General features: G+C 43.0%; 1 protein-coding gene and 1 long non-coding RNA gene across 3 annotated transcripts; one reads left to right on the forward strand and one right to left on the reverse strand.

Annotated features, from left to right (window-relative positions):
• The first annotated feature begins 1,505 nt into the window (after positions 1-1,505).
• LOC100277109 (uncharacterized) lies at positions 1,506-3,066 on the forward strand. The gene is made up of 3 exons (XR_556907.2): positions 1,506-2,392; positions 2,487-2,550; positions 2,703-3,066. It is a non-coding gene; the product is annotated as an uncharacterized lncRNA (long non-coding RNA).
• Positions 3,067-4,092: 1,026 nt separating this feature from the next.
• LOC103634732 (deoxynucleoside triphosphate triphosphohydrolase SAMHD1 homolog) lies at positions 4,093-14,961 on the reverse strand. Of its 2 annotated transcripts, XM_020542382.3 has the most exons (20): positions 14,632-14,961; positions 13,026-13,063; positions 12,908-12,930; positions 12,295-12,401; positions 12,154-12,205; positions 12,000-12,084; positions 11,443-11,533; positions 11,138-11,176; positions 10,981-11,048; positions 10,815-10,877; positions 8,319-8,374; positions 8,130-8,203; positions 6,626-6,718; positions 6,456-6,557; positions 5,757-5,870; positions 5,586-5,666; positions 5,393-5,484; positions 5,274-5,289; positions 4,634-4,744; positions 4,093-4,554 (listed from the first exon to the last, which is right to left on the reverse strand). In XM_020542382.3, the coding sequence occupies exons 1-20, from the start codon at positions 14,800-14,802 to the stop codon at positions 4,450-4,452; spliced, it is 1,581 nt and encodes a 526-aa protein (XP_020397971.1). In that variant the 5' UTR covers positions 14,803-14,961; the 3' UTR covers positions 4,093-4,449. The 2 variants fall into 2 exon arrangements, with proteins under 2 accessions (XP_020397971.1, XP_020397972.1); XM_020542383.3 differs by lacking the exon at positions 5,757-5,870 and having other exon boundaries at positions 14,632-14,957.
• Between the last annotated feature and the right edge of the window lie 3,277 nt (positions 14,962-18,238).

Genomic DNA, 18,238 nt, shown 5'->3' on the forward strand with positions numbered 1-18,238 from the left:
CCTACCGAACATGCATGGGAGTGGCCGGAGGCCGGAGCGTCCCATACTCCCATGGTGACGCGGTCACATGTCCATCAGCCGAGCCCCATGCAACGGCAGTGCTAGTCCAGCCAGCAGAGGAAAATTCGTCGAACTTTGGGTTTAAACATATATGAGCCATTGGATCAAAACTATACGTTCAGGATTGAAGGAATGTTGTGCTGTGACTTGCAGGAGTAAAGTCACAGAACTCTTAGCCCTGTCCGTGTAGTAGCAATTATAATAAGATAATACTAGCTAGTTACTCCTGATTTACTATAGTTTTTATATATCATATAAATAGGTATTAAAATATTTATTTAAATATAATTATCGTTTATTTTTAAACACTAAGGTATATGTGGTATAGTAGTTAGCTCCATATTTATGAAGCAGGGGTTCTGGATTCAGGTGCTCGCTTTGCATTATTTGTATGGACGAGGTCGGGTGCTGGAATAGTAGCTGAGCTACACATACGACTCCGGTTGTAGGCTTAGATATAACTAGGATTAGGGATGAAAATGGGACGGGTACCCGGAACGGGTATCGGATACGGGTACCAAAACGAGACGTAATTTCAGATACGGATACGGGTATTTTGTTTGTCGGGACGGATACGAGCATTATCCGGATATTGAACCTCGGATACGAGTAGGATACGGAATCACTAATACCCGGCCAGTACCCGAAAATCCCGGGTCGGATACGGGTACCTGGAATTCGGGTACCCGTTTTTTCTTTTTCTATATAATATAGTTATAAAATCATAACTTTTACATATGAAATCGGATGAAGATAAAGTTTATATGAAAATTGTAGAGCTTGAAGAGATCTATGACTTTGTAATACATCAATTTTTTGTTTAAACATATCTTTTAGACCAAAATCATTGAAATAATGTCTAAATTTATATTAAATTAATAGACTTTATCATTTTTATGTGGGTGCTTAAGGTTATCTCCACGTGGGAACTTAAGGTTATCTTTTTATAGACTATTTATTAGTATTGATAATTTTTTTGTATTTTTCGGTCGATACTATAATATTTTAATGATTTAATTGTATTTTGATGATTTTCTATGACAAGAAATTAATAATACATAAATAGCCTTAAAAAATCGTGAAATTTTACGGAGATACAACATATGTCCATATGTAACCATAAAAAATGTTGGATCATAAGATCTATAAGATGCCCACGTTTCTTTCCTTTCACTTTCACCTATTTGTATGAGTTACATGTAGGGCTGGACAAAAAACTCGTGGCTCGGTAACTCGCTCGACTCGACTCATTAGTGACTCGACTCGACTCGGTTCGTTTAAAATGAGTCACGAGTTGAACTAACAATTTAACTCGGTTCTTAACGAGCCAAACTCGAGCTGACTTGTGAGTTACTCGCGAGCCAAACGAGTTTTACATCACTGCTAATCTGCAATGGCCCAGTCCAGTCCCACCCATAGTCAGCCGAGCAGCCCAGCCACACGGTGACACGGCCCACACAAGACACGCAATGACGCTTGAGGCTTGACGCAGCAGAGCAGCCGAACAGACAGAGACAGGAGACGGCGCTTGGCTTCTGCCTTCTCCTTCCCTCACGCTCTCGGTCTCTCCCTCTCTCTCCCCAAAACCTAAACCCTAGAGCCGCCAGACGCCACTGTCCGTGGAGCAGAGCAGGCTGCAGCACCGCCGCGCCGGTGTGCGGCGTGCCGGCGTGTGCCCTCCGTCGTCTGCCCGTCTGCCCGTCTGTTCTTCGCTGTCTGCTCAAGACACGGTGAACAGTCTGTTCTTCGCCGTCTGCTCGTCTTCCCCGACGGCGCCCTAGCCCTGTTCGGCTGTCCGGCCTCCGGCGCCCACTTGCCCATCGCCGGTCGGCGGCTCGCCTCCATGGAAGCCCAAGAACCGGATGGGCACGAAGGTCATTCACGTCCGCCAATACCATGAATTTCTGGATCAATGATCAAGCGCACGAGCACGAGGAAGAAGCTTGTGCCAGCAGCTAAGAAGATTTCAGCGGCTGCTAGCACTGCACCTTCATCATCCACATCTTGTTGTGGTGCTGTCTCTGTATCTATAGAAAGCTCCAAATCTGAGTTGCTCATTTATCTAGATGAATCAAATGTGTCCATAAATGAGAAACACTTTGATCTGCTTAACTATTAGAAGGTGAATAGTCATAGATTTCCTATGGTATCTTCTATGGCAAAGAGGTTCTTGGATGTTCCAGCTAGCAGTGTGTCATCAGAATCCACTTTTAGCACTAGGGGTAGGATCCTTGATGATTACAGGAGTTCATTGAAGCCAGCAACAATTCAGGCTTTGGTGTGTGCTTCTAGTTGGATACGCGGGTCTCGAAGTTCACCTATTCTTTTAACTGTAAGTGTATGGTGGCAATACTTGTAACTTCTAAGTGTTTACTTGACATTTCACTATCTGAATATGTGACACTCACTTTGTACATATTTTGTAGGGAGAAGGTGATGATGGTGACATCGAGTCCGTGGAATTTCCAAAGTGTGTGGTGGCAAGTAATTGTAAGTGTTGCTGACTTGTATTGTATGAGTTATATACTTATATGAATGTGTTTCTGATTTATACGTTGTCCCTGATTTATATGAGTTATATGCTGTCCCTGATTTATAAGTGGTTCTGATTTATGTGTTGCTGATTTTCTAATGACTTGTAGAGGCACATGGTCACATACTCACATGGAGGAGATGGAGGAGAGGGAGAGATAGGACCCGAGAGAGGAGACATGAGAGGCACATGGTCAATATATTTTGTTGGCTGTAATTGTAAGCCTGTAATTGTTGGTTGCAACCGTTGCTAACCTGGCATATTTTGTTGGCTCCCTACAACTTTGTCCTGAACTCCTGAACCTGAAGTCCTGATCTATAATTGTTGGCTACATCACTGCGTGTATTTTGGTTCTAGAACTGAAACTCTGAAAGTATGAAATTATGGATTATGGAATGGAACTATTATGAACTATAAGTCTATAATTGGTGGCTGCATGTATTTCAATATACAATTATTTTTTGTTTGTTTAAGTGAATGAGATGGCTGCTATTTTGTAAATAGTTATATCTGATATTATATATGATTGTATGTATGGTTGTTGGCTTTATGGCTTATGGCAACTTTGATAACGAGCTGGCTCACGAGATAATCGAGTCAGACCGAGTTACCAAACGAGCCGAGCCGAGCAGCTTCTCCAGCTCGTTATCATAACGAGTCGAGTCGAGCCAGCTCGATATCCAGCCCTAGTTACATGTGAAATCAGTGTAAGTATCCAAGTTTTAACATAATCGGTACTTCACTTTATCATTTTCATACGAGGACTTGAGTTATATTCATATAAAATGTTTATTAGTTTTTGTAACTTATTTGCAATTTTTGAGTGAAACTAGAATATTTTATGAATTTTAAATATTGCGGTGTTGGTTCTACAATGTCCTTGTGATAAGCAACTTTGAACTGCATGATGTCAATTTTACCGGTTTCCTTTCTTACATCTGATCTATCATATACATGATTATGTATTGCTTAACTTATGGATGGTTGGACAATTAATATCATCGGATGAACTACCCGACAATTATCCGGTACCTACCCGAGTAGTATCCGTTATCCGTTTCTTACCCGTCCAGATTAGTATCCGGTCCCGTCTTGTATCCGTCCCGAATCTTAACTACTCGTATCCGGTCCCGTATCCGAGAGAAATACATTAGGGTAGGATACGGGATGGTCATGTATCTGGTTGTATCCGTCCCGTTTTCATCCCTAACTAGGATCATCTAATAGCTCATGATTCATTAGTTAAAAACACAAGAAGTCAACCATAGATTAAGGTTCGTCGTACGGGTGGGCCATGGGTCGTACCTACGTACGCTTTCGCATTTCACAACCGCAGTATGCTGCCAACACGTTTATCACAACAAAACAAAATCAAAGAGATAAATAGTTGATCACACCAAAACAAAATGAGATATGGTCCATAGAGTCAACCATGTGTACTGAGATCTTGTTTAGCTATTCCCATCCCACAAAGATCGGAGAAAAGAAACTAGGAGAGATTTTGACTTAATAGGGATTTAAACCCACTTAATTCTCTTAGATCCATATAAATTAAGATTAAAATGACAAGTACTTACAAATCCAGACACATCATAAAGTAATTAAAATCCATCCACATCATAAAGTATTTGACTAGCTATCCAATCTACGCACATGCAGCATCTCGTACGTCAACGTGAGTTTTTAGACTTCATGCAATGTTGTTTGTATTTTCTCCTGTACACAAAATACCTACACCTTACCAGTTCAGACTACCATCTGAAACCTGTTATCTATATAGCTTCTTGTTTGTGAAGCTATTTTCCTGTGTTGTATTTGTATGTTATCTAAAGTGCGATTAGACAAAATCCAACTGCCTAGTTGGATCTAATCCTCTTTCTCTTGGGCGTCTCATGCACTTGAGTTTTCTCACCATACATTCTCATCTGGAGATTCTCAAAGGCTTCTGACACCACATCAACCTGGAACCAAGTATTTCATTAACAGTCTGAAACTGATGAACATGATGAAAACAAAATAGCTGACTTCATGTGCACTAACCAACTCAGGCTTCTTGGCATAGACCCTCACAATTCTATCCTCGTTGTATGCAGGTAGCAAGTGGCTAACCCTATCATCTGTGATGGGGAACTTCTCGTCGCACCCAAAATCCTGTTGCAACAAAATTTCTGCTTAGGCCAGAACCTGGATATCTATGTTCACAAATAGTAGCTACATGAGAACATGACACATAAGGGGTATTAATAGTGCACAAATAAATTGGCAATCATATTACTCACAAATATGACAGACAAATATGACAGAAAGTAGAACAAAGACAGCCCTCAAGGTTCAATTTCAGTATTGAAAGAAATATTTAAACATTTATCAGAAAAGTGGTGCTACCTTCCTAATAAAAAGACTTCAAAATAATGATGTACACAAATTATGGTTAAATCACTTACTACATTCTGCGAAGAACTACAAAAAAAAGCAGTAAAATGTGTGAGAAAGAAATGGCAGAACTACCATGTAAACAATAACAAATGTTAGCTTGTATTTGAGATTTAAAAACCACCAACGAAATATTACGGATAGAAGGTGGACATGTATTCATAGTTTTTCCAAGAAAATGATATCATAGTTACTGAAATAGCTATCAATCAAGACACATATAAGTTTACCAGAAGCAAGTGATTACCTTAAAGAACTTGATGCTGGTGGTTGGTTGTTACATACATAAAAGAATGCAATCAATTAGAGTTTCAATGTTTCAGACAAATCAATAAGAGAACTAAGTACCATTCAAATATCAAAAACCTTTCAAGGGGGTTATCTTTTCCACGAGTAAGATCTATCTTAACATTGCTTACTGCAACATCCTCTTCCTTCAGCAGCACCTCAGAAGATTTCTGAAGACAGTTGAGTCAACATTAAAAAAGGGTGTGAATTCTTCAGAGAGGCCAGATTATTTATTTCAGCCAACCTTAATAAAATGTGAAAAAGTGCAAACCTGCGAACAAACTATGTCCTGTGCAGTAATATTTTTGAAATGCTCCAGTTTGTCCTTTGGAACAGAATACTGGTTGCAAAACTGGAACTCAAAGAAACAGAACAGTTCAATACTTTCACAAAAAGGAAGAGTAACTTAAGCAATAAGGGGGTGTTTGGTTGGAGGAATCACCCCATCCAAAATGTGGTGATGCATCATGGGTCCATTCCTCAAATTTGGTAGGTTGACTCCATTCCTCATATTAGTACTAACTAAATAACTATAAGGAATGAGGTGATGATGGATCTATTCAATCCATTCCACAAACCAAACAAAAAAAATGAAGAGTGAGAAGATGATGAACTAGCTCATTCCTCAAACCAAACAGCTTATAAGTACACCATTACATTACTGATGCTACATTATGCATCTATTGAACAGAAACATAGATCAAGCATAAATTCTAGTAAGAGTGGAATAGCTGTACTGCATCCTACAAGATGCATAACAAGGTTACTTCAGCTGTTTTCTTTTTCTTTTTTCATATAGGCATTATTATACACACATCTCCAACGACCAAACAACATTTCCTCCTGAGTATAGAGCATCTGATAAAATAGGTTACTCTTTAGGACATGTAACCTGTATTTGGAAGAAATTTTGGTTTGTTCAAACAAGCCAGAATTACTATATCTACACAACACAAGCATACTCTCATGAAGCTGTGATATAATAGGTTACAGGATTTTGATGTATAAGATTGAGAAGAGTAAATTAATTCACATGAATTCATGGCATGGGACAACTGTGTTAAAAAACAGAATATCCTATGCATACTAAGCATGCGAAATGGCATGACAAAACAGCAATTGTATATGAGCATCATACTACCTTGTAAAGTTCTCTTCGGCGAATACGTTGAATGATTTCTTTTGCTTTTTTCAGTTCATTGTTGGGAGCAGTCTCAATGGTTTTGATGATTGTGTCATCCAACTGTAATTTCAGGGGATGTAAGATAGGCTGGAAAATTATGGCTGCAATAACAATGACAGAAACCAAACCTTCCAAAAATCTTCTGGGTCGTGTGCATGCAATGATATCCCCAAGTAGTCATTAGCCTCAATGAGTGCATCGACAAGCATGAGTTCAACAGCCTAAGGATTGATGAGTGTCAGATAATGAACCAGATAATACCATAACAGGAATGACTTGGGCGCATAAAAAGTTAATCACTAATATTCAAAGGCGATGTGTGAGTTGCTTTGAAAAAACTAATTTATCAAAGAAAACACTTGCGTAAAGGTAAACGGAATGCCAATTCAAAAAATCTATAAGGTTTCATCTAACCATTGTGATATAAATATAACAATATCACCTCCACCATAGGAACTGAAAATAAACTTCAAACAAATAATGTACAAGCAATCACAGGAAATTCAATCAGGTGTTGTATTTGAATACTGATTGAGTTAAACAGGAATAAGCTTTTTTTTTCTCGAACGCGCAAGAGACATGCGCATCTTTTCATTAAGAAGGAAGAGAAAAAGGATCCAAAATGGATCAGTACAGGAAGACCCCCATTACGGTGGTCGAAAACAAAGAAACAAAAATACATCCATAAATAAAAGGAACCAGAAACTACTTTGACCTAAAGACCTGGGATTGGGGCTGTTAAGAGATCTAAGTTTGTGGCCCCTCCTAACACCCACAGGTCCCTTTCCTCCTCGGTTCTCTTGATGGCTTCATTAAGGCAGGGAGAAAGGCCGTCAAAAACACAGGCGTTTCGGTGTTTCCACAATATCCAGAGGTCAAGACTGATAAGCGAGTTTAGTCCTTTTCTGGCAATTCCATGCAACTGATCACTACATCTTTTCCACCAGAGCATGGTATTCTCTTCATAGACATAAGGAGTGAAATTCTGGAGGTTAACCTTTGTCAGCAGCTTGAACCAGTAATTTCTTGCAAACACATAGCTCACGAGGAGATGGTCAATGGTTTCCATTTCCTGGTCACAAAGGGGGCACTGATCAGGGTGATCAAGCCCCCTCCTCTGTAGTCTGTCAGCTGTCCAACACCTCTGCAGCGCTACAAGCCATAGGAAAAATTTGCATTTGGGGGGGGGGGGGGGGGGGGGGCAGGAGTGCCAAACCCTGTCACAATGCTCAAAGTATGTTGATCCAATAAATAAACTCTCGTAGGCTACTTTGGCAGAGTATTTGCCATTATGGGCAAACCTAAAAATGTGTTTGTCCTCTCTATGTGGGTTTATGTTTTCTGTGGTAATAGCATCCCAAAGATCAAGATAATCAGCAAGAACCTCCACAGTGAGAGCTCCTTGGATGTCATTTAACCAACTTCTATTTGTTAGAGCTGCATGAACAGTTCTACAAACAGGAATAAGCTCTCAATGGCCAAACTTATTTATGCAACCCCCCCCCCCCCCCCCCAAAAAAAAAATACACACACACACAGTAGGTGGCATTAGATAATTTAAATGCAATTTTTGTACATAAATAAAAAAAACTATGAAACAACAGAATGTAAGGAAATATAAATCATCCACACCTTTACTTTCGCATGGGTGTAGACTGTGCGGTGCAGATCAGCACGTGTTGAAAACAATTTATGGATGCTCAAGTCTGTAGTTATCAGAGAGACACAAGTCACATTTCAGTGCTCTTACACGAATTTTGAAAATTTGAAAATAGAACAGATCAAATTTAAGCAGGTGAGGAGGACTATATAAAAACCTACAGTCTTTGGCTGGGTAGCAAATTTCATCACCCATCACTCGCATGCCTTCCAACAACCTGCAGGGGACACAATATAGACTTAGAAGATGTAACAATTTTTTTCCCTGGAATGCGCAGGAGAGCTGCACATCTTAGTATTAGTAGAAGAAGAAAGGGGGAGAGAACCCCATTACACCACACACACTACACACCCATACTAGAAACTAACTTATGATCACCGGTTAATAGGGAGAAAACACGACGCACGGAGCTGTTTTAAGCCAGAAATTCTTCGACCTGGAAGGAAGACAGGGCATTGGCTCCAGTCAAGGACCAGAGCACCGCCTCTTCCATAGCCATCCGTTAGAGTACCCGTTTAGGGTTTTGGGGTTAGCCCCTTGTATTTACAGTTATACCCCTATGTAGCCCAACAACCTCAGTCTATTAATACAACTCCCAACCCAGAGTTAGGGTTGGGGCTTCATTCTCCAACTTGGTATCACAGAGCTAGGTCTAGCATTTCCTATTCTCTCTCCCTCCCACCTCCCCCACGGTCGCCGTCGCCCCCTGCCGGTCCCCCTGAGATACTGGCCGTCGGCCACCTCCTTCGCCCGCCGGTCTTCCTGGGTGCTCTCCTGCACCTCCGCCTCCCTGTGCTCAGCCGCCCCCGCCACTCCACACCACGTGCGCGCGCTGGACGCTCACTGGCACCCTCTCCCAGCTCGGTCTTGCGCCCAGTTGTGCTCGCTCGGACTCGACGCCTCTCCCCCACCTTTAACAACACGCAGGCGCGAACAGAGCCACCCACGCTCCCCCTCCCCCCTCCCGCACCCACCAGGACACGGACGTCGTCCTCCGCGCCGCCCTAGGCCACTCCGCGGCTATCCACGCCGCCCCCCAGCACCAACGACCCCCACTATTCCTCCTCTACGTGGTCGACGTTGCTCCCTGCTACGACGGCGCGGGTTGCCGCTGTTATTGCTGCTCCCGTCGCACCCGCAGTGCCCCACTGCCCTCCGTCGATGAGCTTTGCCTCGCCCGCCAATCCCGTGGCTCCTGACTTCCCCGACCCCCTCCTGGCTTCGCCCATTTCCGATGGGACCGTTGTGCGCGTCCTCCTCCACGGCGACCAGCTTGTCTAGGGCACCTTCGTGGCCTTTGATCGCGCCATGAGCACTGTCCTTCGTGACTGTGTCGAGCTTCACCCACATGCGGGCCGCCACGTTCCTGGACCGCTTGTCTTCCCCAGAACTATGATTGCCTCCCTGGCGATCGATACCTTGTTGCCTCCCTCCCCTACTTGTGCCTTTGTCGGAGCTCCACCCCTAGGTCTTTCCGCGCACCCTGTGGCTTCACCACCCTCTCCCTCTCCCACTAATTGGGTGGTCGACTCCGGAGCCTCCTTCCACACCACTCCCACCACTAGCTCGTTATTCCAGTCCCATCCACCACACCCCCTCGACTACGGCCTTCTACTCCGACCTTCTCCGACGTTGGAGCTCGTGGTCTACACCAACGTTGACTGCTGGATATCCCGACAATCGCCGGTCCACTTCCGGTTACGCCGTGTTTCTGGGCGCCAACCTCGTCTCTTGGGCCGCCAAGCGGCAGGCCATCGTCTCCTGCTCCAGCGCAGAGGCCGAGTACCGCGCTGGCTAACGGTGTGGCAGAGGTCTCCTGGCTGCGCCAGCTTCTCCAGGAGCTCCACAGCCCCCTTCAACGCGTCACCCTCGTCTACTGCGACAACGTCAGACAATCTACCTCTCCACCAATCCTATGCAACATCAGCGCACGAAGCACGTGGAGATCGACATGCACTTCGTCCGTGAGCGTGTCCTGCCGGTGACATTCGGGTTCTCAGCGTCCCCACCATGCTGCAATTCGCCGACATCTTCACCAAGGGGCTACCGTCGAGTGTATTCGCCGATTTTCGATCCAGTCTCAACGTCTGTACAGGATAGACACAGGATACATCACATATTTAAATGCCTAAAATTGGTCCGTTGGGGCGAAGGGCCTGTCGTTGCCTAGTGATCATGGTTAAAGGCCTTAGGGTGTTATGTGGTGGTCGTTTCTGTTGTTGTCTCTTTTCTTAAGTACCCCTCATACTCTGTTGCGGCCTATTGGCCTTGTGTACTTTGTACACTCTTCTTCTATTAATACAATGATACGCAACTCTCATGCGTACTCGAATTAATAATGATGACAGAATAGGAAAATAAACCTATTTTCTAACACATCTCCAGTTCATCTCCTAGAGTCTTTCATCCCCAAAACCACTTTTAACCGATAATCCATAATTTTCATGGGGCGAGACCAGCACTACAACCTGACAGTATAGAATGAGAAAGGGAAAAATGGTCAACACCTTGACAGGAAACCCCACAACATGTAGAACAGTGAGGTCATATATTTTGTAAATGTTGGTAACATTTATTCACACATTCCTATTTTCATCAAGCAGGGCTGAAAAACAAGAATAATTTGACACAGGTAAAACAAGAGAAATCAAATGTACCTCCAATACTGGAAATTACAGCCAAGACCACATGCTCTGCAGTCACGGCCAACGTAGTCAAACCTGCACACGGTTACCCAACCTTATATCATAGCCAGATCATAGCACGAACCACTGCGGGCAAATAGAAGAAAATATCATAAGTTCAATTCAAAGAGGTCCTTACTTGTCAACATCTATACCATTACGACCATTAGCAACAATGTCATAAAGAAAATGCTTCTCGTTTGCACTCTGTAGAAATAAGTTTCAGAATTCATCAAAAGTAAGCAATGTATTTTCAATTCAGATAGATAACAATGCTGGAAATAGAGAAGAAATACTTTTGTGCTGGTAGGCTTAGCGCTGGCAGTTATCATCTCCTGCAGAACATTTTAATGTTTAATTAAGGTCAGGAACTTTTATAAACACTGTGATGTACTATAACCAACTGTATGGAATTATTTTTACTTTCTAGCTATGTGATCCCACGCTTACTCCATATATAAAGAGAAACAGTAGGTAACAGAAAATATTAAACTGCATTCATCCATGTTGCCAAGCTGAATCTTTAACGAAGGAAAGGGGAGTTGGTTAAATGATGGTCATTAGTGTGCGCCACAAGGACTGGAAACAAAATGAATCTTACCTTGACCATTTTGAGATAACCATTTTCAATATCTATTGCATGTTTGTCAACAATACTGTCCAAAAGGAGCACTGACATATCTTCATGAGACCTGAATGGACAAGAGCATAATAAGTTAAGGCACCAAGCTCAACATAGATAAAGCGTGGCAGCATTGGTAGATAAACAGCAGAATGGTCAAACTACATCTTCTTTTTCGTGAATGTGGCTATGCGTCCGTTTTTCATTAAGAGGGAAGAAAATGATCAAAATATATCATGCTGCCGACATGCACGATGTATACCCATCCGGAACATGGACAGAAATAGCACGTGATTTTAAAGGCTTAAGGCATAACAACTAAAGTAGCATAAAAATTAAAAACAAGATTTGTAATAAATAAAAGAGAAGGGAACATACAGATTCCTATACATGACAGCTATACAAGTAGAATAACCTTAGACTTGTGCTTGTCTTTTGAACCATGGGACTTGACCATAACTTAAGATATAGGATAGCGCATGGAGATGTAATTAACAGCGTATATGAAAAGGAGACAAATGCCAAAATAGAATCACCAGGATGAGCCAGGATCAACTCGAGGAAGAAACTCATGCTCAAACAAATGACTGAAGGGTCCATGTCCGATATCATGCAAGAGACCTAAATAAAAGTTAAGCAAAGATCACAAAGATATTTGATAATTAATGTACCCTGGATGTGTAGACCAACCTGCAAGTTTTACAGTCTGCATGTCAACATGATCAATTCCAAGTTCTTCTCCCTGTCAAAATAAAACAATACCTTAACCTTGACACTTCATCTTTTCAGCATTTCAGTCAGCTTCAGAATTCAGATTGATGCCACACACACCTGATATGTCTTAAGATTATTTATAGCCTTTCCAGCCAACGAATATACACCTAATGAGTGTTCGAAGCGTGTGTGAACCGCTCCAGGATAGACGAGATATGTAAGACCTGAAAACCTTAAAAATATGTTATTGCAACACCAAATACAGTTGATAGTATAAAGTCCACCTAAATTGGATTTTACAAATAAAAGAAAGTGTTCTCATATGTTATTTTGAAAAACTTGAAAACATAAGCATCCATATAAATGATAAAACAGAGTAAATTGTTGCATAAATGTAAATAGTCAACTAAGCAAATTCAGGGACGACATAGCTATGTACTTCAATCACTGCATAATTTTCTACAGATCCAATTGGTTGTAGTCATGTCAACTCAATAAGGAACAAATCATGAATCTTGAACATATATATATCATGTATAGTAATAACCATTATTAATGCTCAGCAGTTTTTTCTGCTTCATTTTGTTCAAAAAAAAGTTTTTGTCTGCTAGAACGACAAATACATCTTAACTGGAATGCCAAACAACAAATAACAAGCAATGGAACTCCATTTAGTTTTCAAAATTTCTGTAAAAAAATCCACTTATTGAGAAAGAAACTGTACTCTCACCAAGTTGTTTCAAGTCCCGCAACCTAAATAGCATGATGTATTGAAATCAAAATCATGATTAGGCCATAAAGAAGTCGAATATATAAATGAGAAGAGGTAATTAACTAAACTCAGTCACCTCTGAAACTCTTCGGTATCAACAAACTGCAGGGCCAACTGCAGAACAAAGACCAAACCAGTTATTATTTATATGGGAGTGCTATGAGCAGCATACACACACACACACACACACACACAAGATATTAGTTTTAAGTTTTCACACATCCGAATCCAGTTGTAGCCTTAATACAAGTGAGACTTGTTGGAAATCAAAGTAGTTAATCAATTTGCCGTAATGAGAAAAGAGGCAACAGGCATGACTATCAGAGTTATGCAAATAGGGTCAAACAGGTTACAGGTAGATGCATGAATGAAAACTTCACAAGCTGTCAAACATACTCATTTAGTATTTATTGGACTATTATTAGCACCAACCTGTTTTTGAAAGGGCCTAGCGACCATTACATGAAAAGAATAAATAAATTTCATGTTGACTCTTATGCAGAAGTCTACAAATGTTTAATGTTTCTAGAATGTGAATATATTGCTTATCAATAAAAAATGGTTAGTGATGTCTATCAAAAAAATGAGAAGTAATGCTATTTATTTAGATAACACTGGGTCCGCGGCTATTCAAGATTGAAATTTAAAGAGTACAAACATAAGTGGTTATCTATGGTGTAAAGTAAAACACCTCATAAACACTTTATAAGATGTAAAGTGGCTATGAACAACATCAAAACCGGTGGGCCAATATAGACTTGTCATGTACACCAAACGCTCTTTCACCAGTGGAGTCAATGCTAGTAATGCACAGATGAAACTGCCTACCTACCCAAAAATAGAGAACTAAAACGCTGAAATGTTTAAAATTGTATTTGTGGTATAACACCTGAGGTCAGGTTGAAGTCACAAGTAACAGTCAAAGCAAATTAAACTAGCCACCGGAAGACTTGTTTATGGCCCAATTAGTCAACAAAAAATAATACCTCTCCCTCTAAAAGTAGCACTAGCATTATTCTCCAGTTACTCCTAGATTACAATAAATAAACGTGCCCCAATTTAAATTTATTAATTTGGAAAAACGAGACGCCACATGCACAGCTAATCATGCAATGGAGGAGGAGCCTATACACCACACCAACACCAACATCCACATGACAACATGCAACACATGAACAGGCCCAAACACCAAAACATAAAACAAAATGGCACAGCGCAACAGCTAGAAACACATGAAGAGATGGGAATATATTGTGTCCAGCTCATCGAGGCGGTTGGCACAAGAAATTGAAGAAGCGGGCAGCGGAGTAAACCCTAAAAGGGTGGAGAACTATTGCCTTCGCAAGAGCAAAATAACGGCATCGCAAGAGTAAACTGCGGCCGCAGAAAACGTAGAACCAAACGAAACAGATGCGTATCAGAAAACCTGGAAGGGCATTGCATAATCCTGCTCCGCCACTGGCAGCAACAAGGTAGCCGAATCGGGGGCAACGCGAGCGGTAAGCCGAACTGATCAAAAACAGCAACGAACATGCATCTTCTACCAATTCATCCACCCCCGAGAAACAGGAGGAGGAGGACCGATACGAAATACGATCAAGGATCATCAATCAATCCACGAGCAATGAGGCGAGGAGAGAGAGAGAGCAGGGGCAGGGAAGTAAGGCTGCAACAGAGCTCACCGGGTCTACGGAGATGCTCCCGTGGAGGTTGTCGAAGACCAGCTTCACGTAGCGGCGGTCGCAGCTCCCGTAGCTCGGCCTAACCGCCGTTGCTGGGGACGGGGAGGAGAGCGTCAAGGGCGGCGCCGCCAGCGCGGAGTCCCCCTGCGGGGAGGGGCAGAACTCGCCCATGTCTGCGCCGCGGTGCGGTTCTCCTCTCCCAACGCCGTCTCCGAGTACCCGAACGCCCGGAGCCAGCGCTCCTGCGTCGTGGGGGTTGTGCCTTTCGGAGGTGGGGATGGCGTGGCCGCGTGGAAGTTGCTGATGCAAAAGGCTGAAACAGGCAAAGCGAGGACAGGAAAAGGATATGGGTGTGAAAGTGTCACACCCGGGTTTTGGGCCACCAAGACCCGGACGCGAACATAATCACCAGGTGTGCTAGGACCAAGTCTCACACATATGATAAATCATGGCACAAGATCGAATGTCACATCTTTACTATATAATAGGAGTTCTGTATAAAATAAATCTCTACTACTACATAAGTCTCTATTGTAGACGTTCACATTCGCAAGTGGTGCACGGTTCTGCCGCTTCCACATCCTGCCCGCTCGTCGCGCTCCTTTCCACCCATGTCGTCTTCCCCACGCCCTGCGCGCCTGCCATCGCTAGCGCGCTCCATCCGCCCCAGAAACCGCGTCGCCCACTTCCATCCATGGCAGAATCTTCCATCTGTAAACCGCGTCTCCCCCAGGTGGCCCTTCCATCCGTAAGCCCGCAATCCTCGCCCCAGAGGGATCGCGCCCTGCCATCCTCGCCGCCGAGCCCGCAATCCCCTCCATCTGCGCCCTTCAATCAGCTGCACGCCATGCCCCCGCGACGCCCCAGCCTCCAAACCTCGTCCGCTCCTCGCGAGATGCCCACCCCTTCCATTCTCTCCCCACGCCGCCATCTGCACGGGTCTAGCATCCTATGCAGGTCTCCTCCAGCCTCGCGGGCTCCTCTACCCCGGCCCTCACCACGGCGCCGCACGATGACCTCGAAGGGGCACGCTGCGTCGCTCCTGCATCCTCTTCGGAGCCGACCCGAACGCCGCCGTCGCCCGTCCCGTCTCCCTCTCTCCGGGAGGATACCTCGGTGGCCAACACGAGCTGCCCTTCTTCTCCAGCTCTGCCCCCACTACGCGCCTCCCTCACTCCCTCCCCACCACCACCACCCCGTGTTCGCGTCGTCGATGCACACGCCCGACCTGCTCCAGCATCCACGCCCTGCTCCGGATCGACTAACTTCGGCACGCTCCCTCTCGGTCCGCCGCAGCGTCGCCAGCGGGGGTCATCCATGGTGCCGCGGGATCCACTGGATCCGCTGTGGGGGATCCATGGCGCCCACCGGAGACGACGCCCTTGCCCCCTTCCCACCGCATCCCCCGCGCATCATGGCCAACCCTCATCCGGGGCTGCCGTCGTGAACATCCTCGACAGCTAGCATCCTCCTCCCTTTCGATCACCTCTCCTGCTCCCCCACTTCTGTTCCCTGAGCCGAGCCGACCATCTCAACCCATGGTGCGTTTGCGTGCCTGCTTCATCGGGAAAGAGACAGAGTACGAGAGGGCTGTTTTCTAGACAATCTAGCGATCGATCGGCACTTCGAGGTTTGACATACCATAATTTGTTGATTTTAGGGACTGGAAGGGTATAGACTTCTGCTACTTGCTTCAAGAAGATTAAGTCTTTAACGACCAGTCAGGCACCAATGCTAATTGTTTCTAGGTTCTTGAGGATGGGGTTGTGTGATTTTACTTATCTATTGTGTTGCTTTAGAAGTAGATGTGATTGTGTTTACTTCAAGAATGTTCATACAATGCAGTAACTTATTCTTACATGATCAAATGATTACCACCAGAGGCAGTATACAATATCATAATTGACCCAAAGAATAAAAGGGTGTTCATGATTAGTAAGGTGTGTACATGTGTGCTTTTACTATTTAGATTTAGGCATGATTTTTTGAGTGCCTTTGTGTTTACTCTTTCATGTGAACATTTTTACTGTGCCAAATTGGTGCGTTGCAAAAGCTTGTGAATGTATCAATAATATTTTTATCAACCCATCACCCTGCACCCTCTTGTATTAGGCTCTTTTCTTGTTGTTAGAGCAGTTGTTGCATTCATCTTGATAAAGAGAGATCAATGAAAAGATGCACTGCGAGAACACTAGACAACACTAGCCATCCAATTCATTCCCTTCGAATAAAGTTAAAGGTGGGTTTATCGTTTATATGACACTCCGTTCCTAATTTGATGTCTTGGTTTATATTGTGATAGGCTGATGATTAAAGAAAATGGCCTATGGCATCGTTTTCTTTCTTTATCAGATTTCTAATTTCTCAGATATAGGGATATCCTGATATATGCTACGAAAAGGGGTGGGGGTTGGCTGCTCCGAGTCTTCGACCTTCAATTATTTGCTGTAATAAAATCAACACGTGTGTTTGATGTAAAGTTTCCATATGAAAAGGAAGAGATGACCAGCAAGTATTGTTCCATAGAGCAAGTTCCAGATGAGTGGGTTTTTGGTAATGCTTTTACTAAGGTGCAAGACACACTGGTTATCTATTGCCACTATAAAGTACTCCCTCCGTCCCAAATTAAAATCTGTTTTACCTTTTTAGTGTCATAGGTAAAATCCATATAAAATCTATCTGTTTTATATGGCGGCTTCTCCTCGTTGGCCTCATTTTCCAGGTAAATATACTGTGGCTGTGAGATTACTCCCTCTCCCACTCCCATGGGGTGATTCTGGTTGAAAAGGCTTGACTTGGATTCATTCATTCTTAATGCTTTTTCAGAGAGATTTTCTTTTGTGTACTAATACTAAATTGATAGATGATCAGCTCGGCATTTGCAGTTTTCCTACTTACAGTTCCGCGTAATAATTATTCTGTATTTATTTTCTTAATGATATAAAATAGCACATACATGGTTTGGCCACTCATGGGGTTCATTGTCTGCACCGGCCGGGCCCTACCCTTCAAGATCTTGGCTTCATGATTCTTCCGGTATGTCTGAGTGATTGAGAACCAATGCACAACATCTAACACTATTGAATTAAATAATGCTAATGTTTTCTTATTTGCATCTTTTATCTGAATTTGGGAAAGAAAGGGGTTACATTAGTGAGACATTGTTTACATTCGTCTTCCTCACCTTCGTTTTGGTACTCATCTCTTTTTGTTTTCTTATTTTGCCTCAGTGTAGATGGCCATGATTGTACATTGGAAGTTGGCTATTTGTCTTAAATAAACCAACGAATAACTTTGCAATGTATATCTGATGCATAACTATGTCAATGCTTCATTCACAATGTACTCTTTATTCACATTTGCATTCTCCAATAGCTACCAAATTTTCTTGTTCTATTCCTGAAACGGATCTATTTTGTTCAAACCCACAAGTTTAACCAACTCAAAAAAAGATTGATGGACGACACCCTGCTTTTATAAAGCCAAATCTGTCTTACAAATGAACTTAACTCAATTGTGAGTTTGTGACAACATGATTTTTCAATTTGCAGTTGTTTTTTCCCTGAAATGGACCAATCTTTTTCCTAGCTGCAAGTTTTGCATTGCT

Source organism: Zea mays, chromosome 8, assembly GCF_902167145.1.
Source record: "Zea mays cultivar B73 chromosome 8, Zm-B73-REFERENCE-NAM-5.0, whole genome shotgun sequence".
In the NCBI taxonomy this organism is placed as follows: domain Eukaryota; kingdom Viridiplantae; phylum Streptophyta; class Magnoliopsida; order Poales; family Poaceae; genus Zea; species Zea mays.

Bases quoted from the DNA above. Each gene is read 5' to 3' on its own strand.
- LOC103634732 (XM_020542382.3), bottom strand. From the start codon at position 14,802: ATGGGCGAGTTCTGCCCCTCCCCGCAGGGGGACTCCGCGCTGGCGGCG. The intron at 11,177-11,442 runs GTAAGATTCATT...AATGTTCTGCAG, and splicing joins GTTATCTCAAAATGGTCAAG to GAGATGATAACTGCCAGCGC. The intron at 5,667-5,756 runs GTGATTCCTCCA...TTTGAGTTCCAG, and splicing joins ATCACCACATTTTGGATGGG to TTTTGCAACCAGTATTCTGT.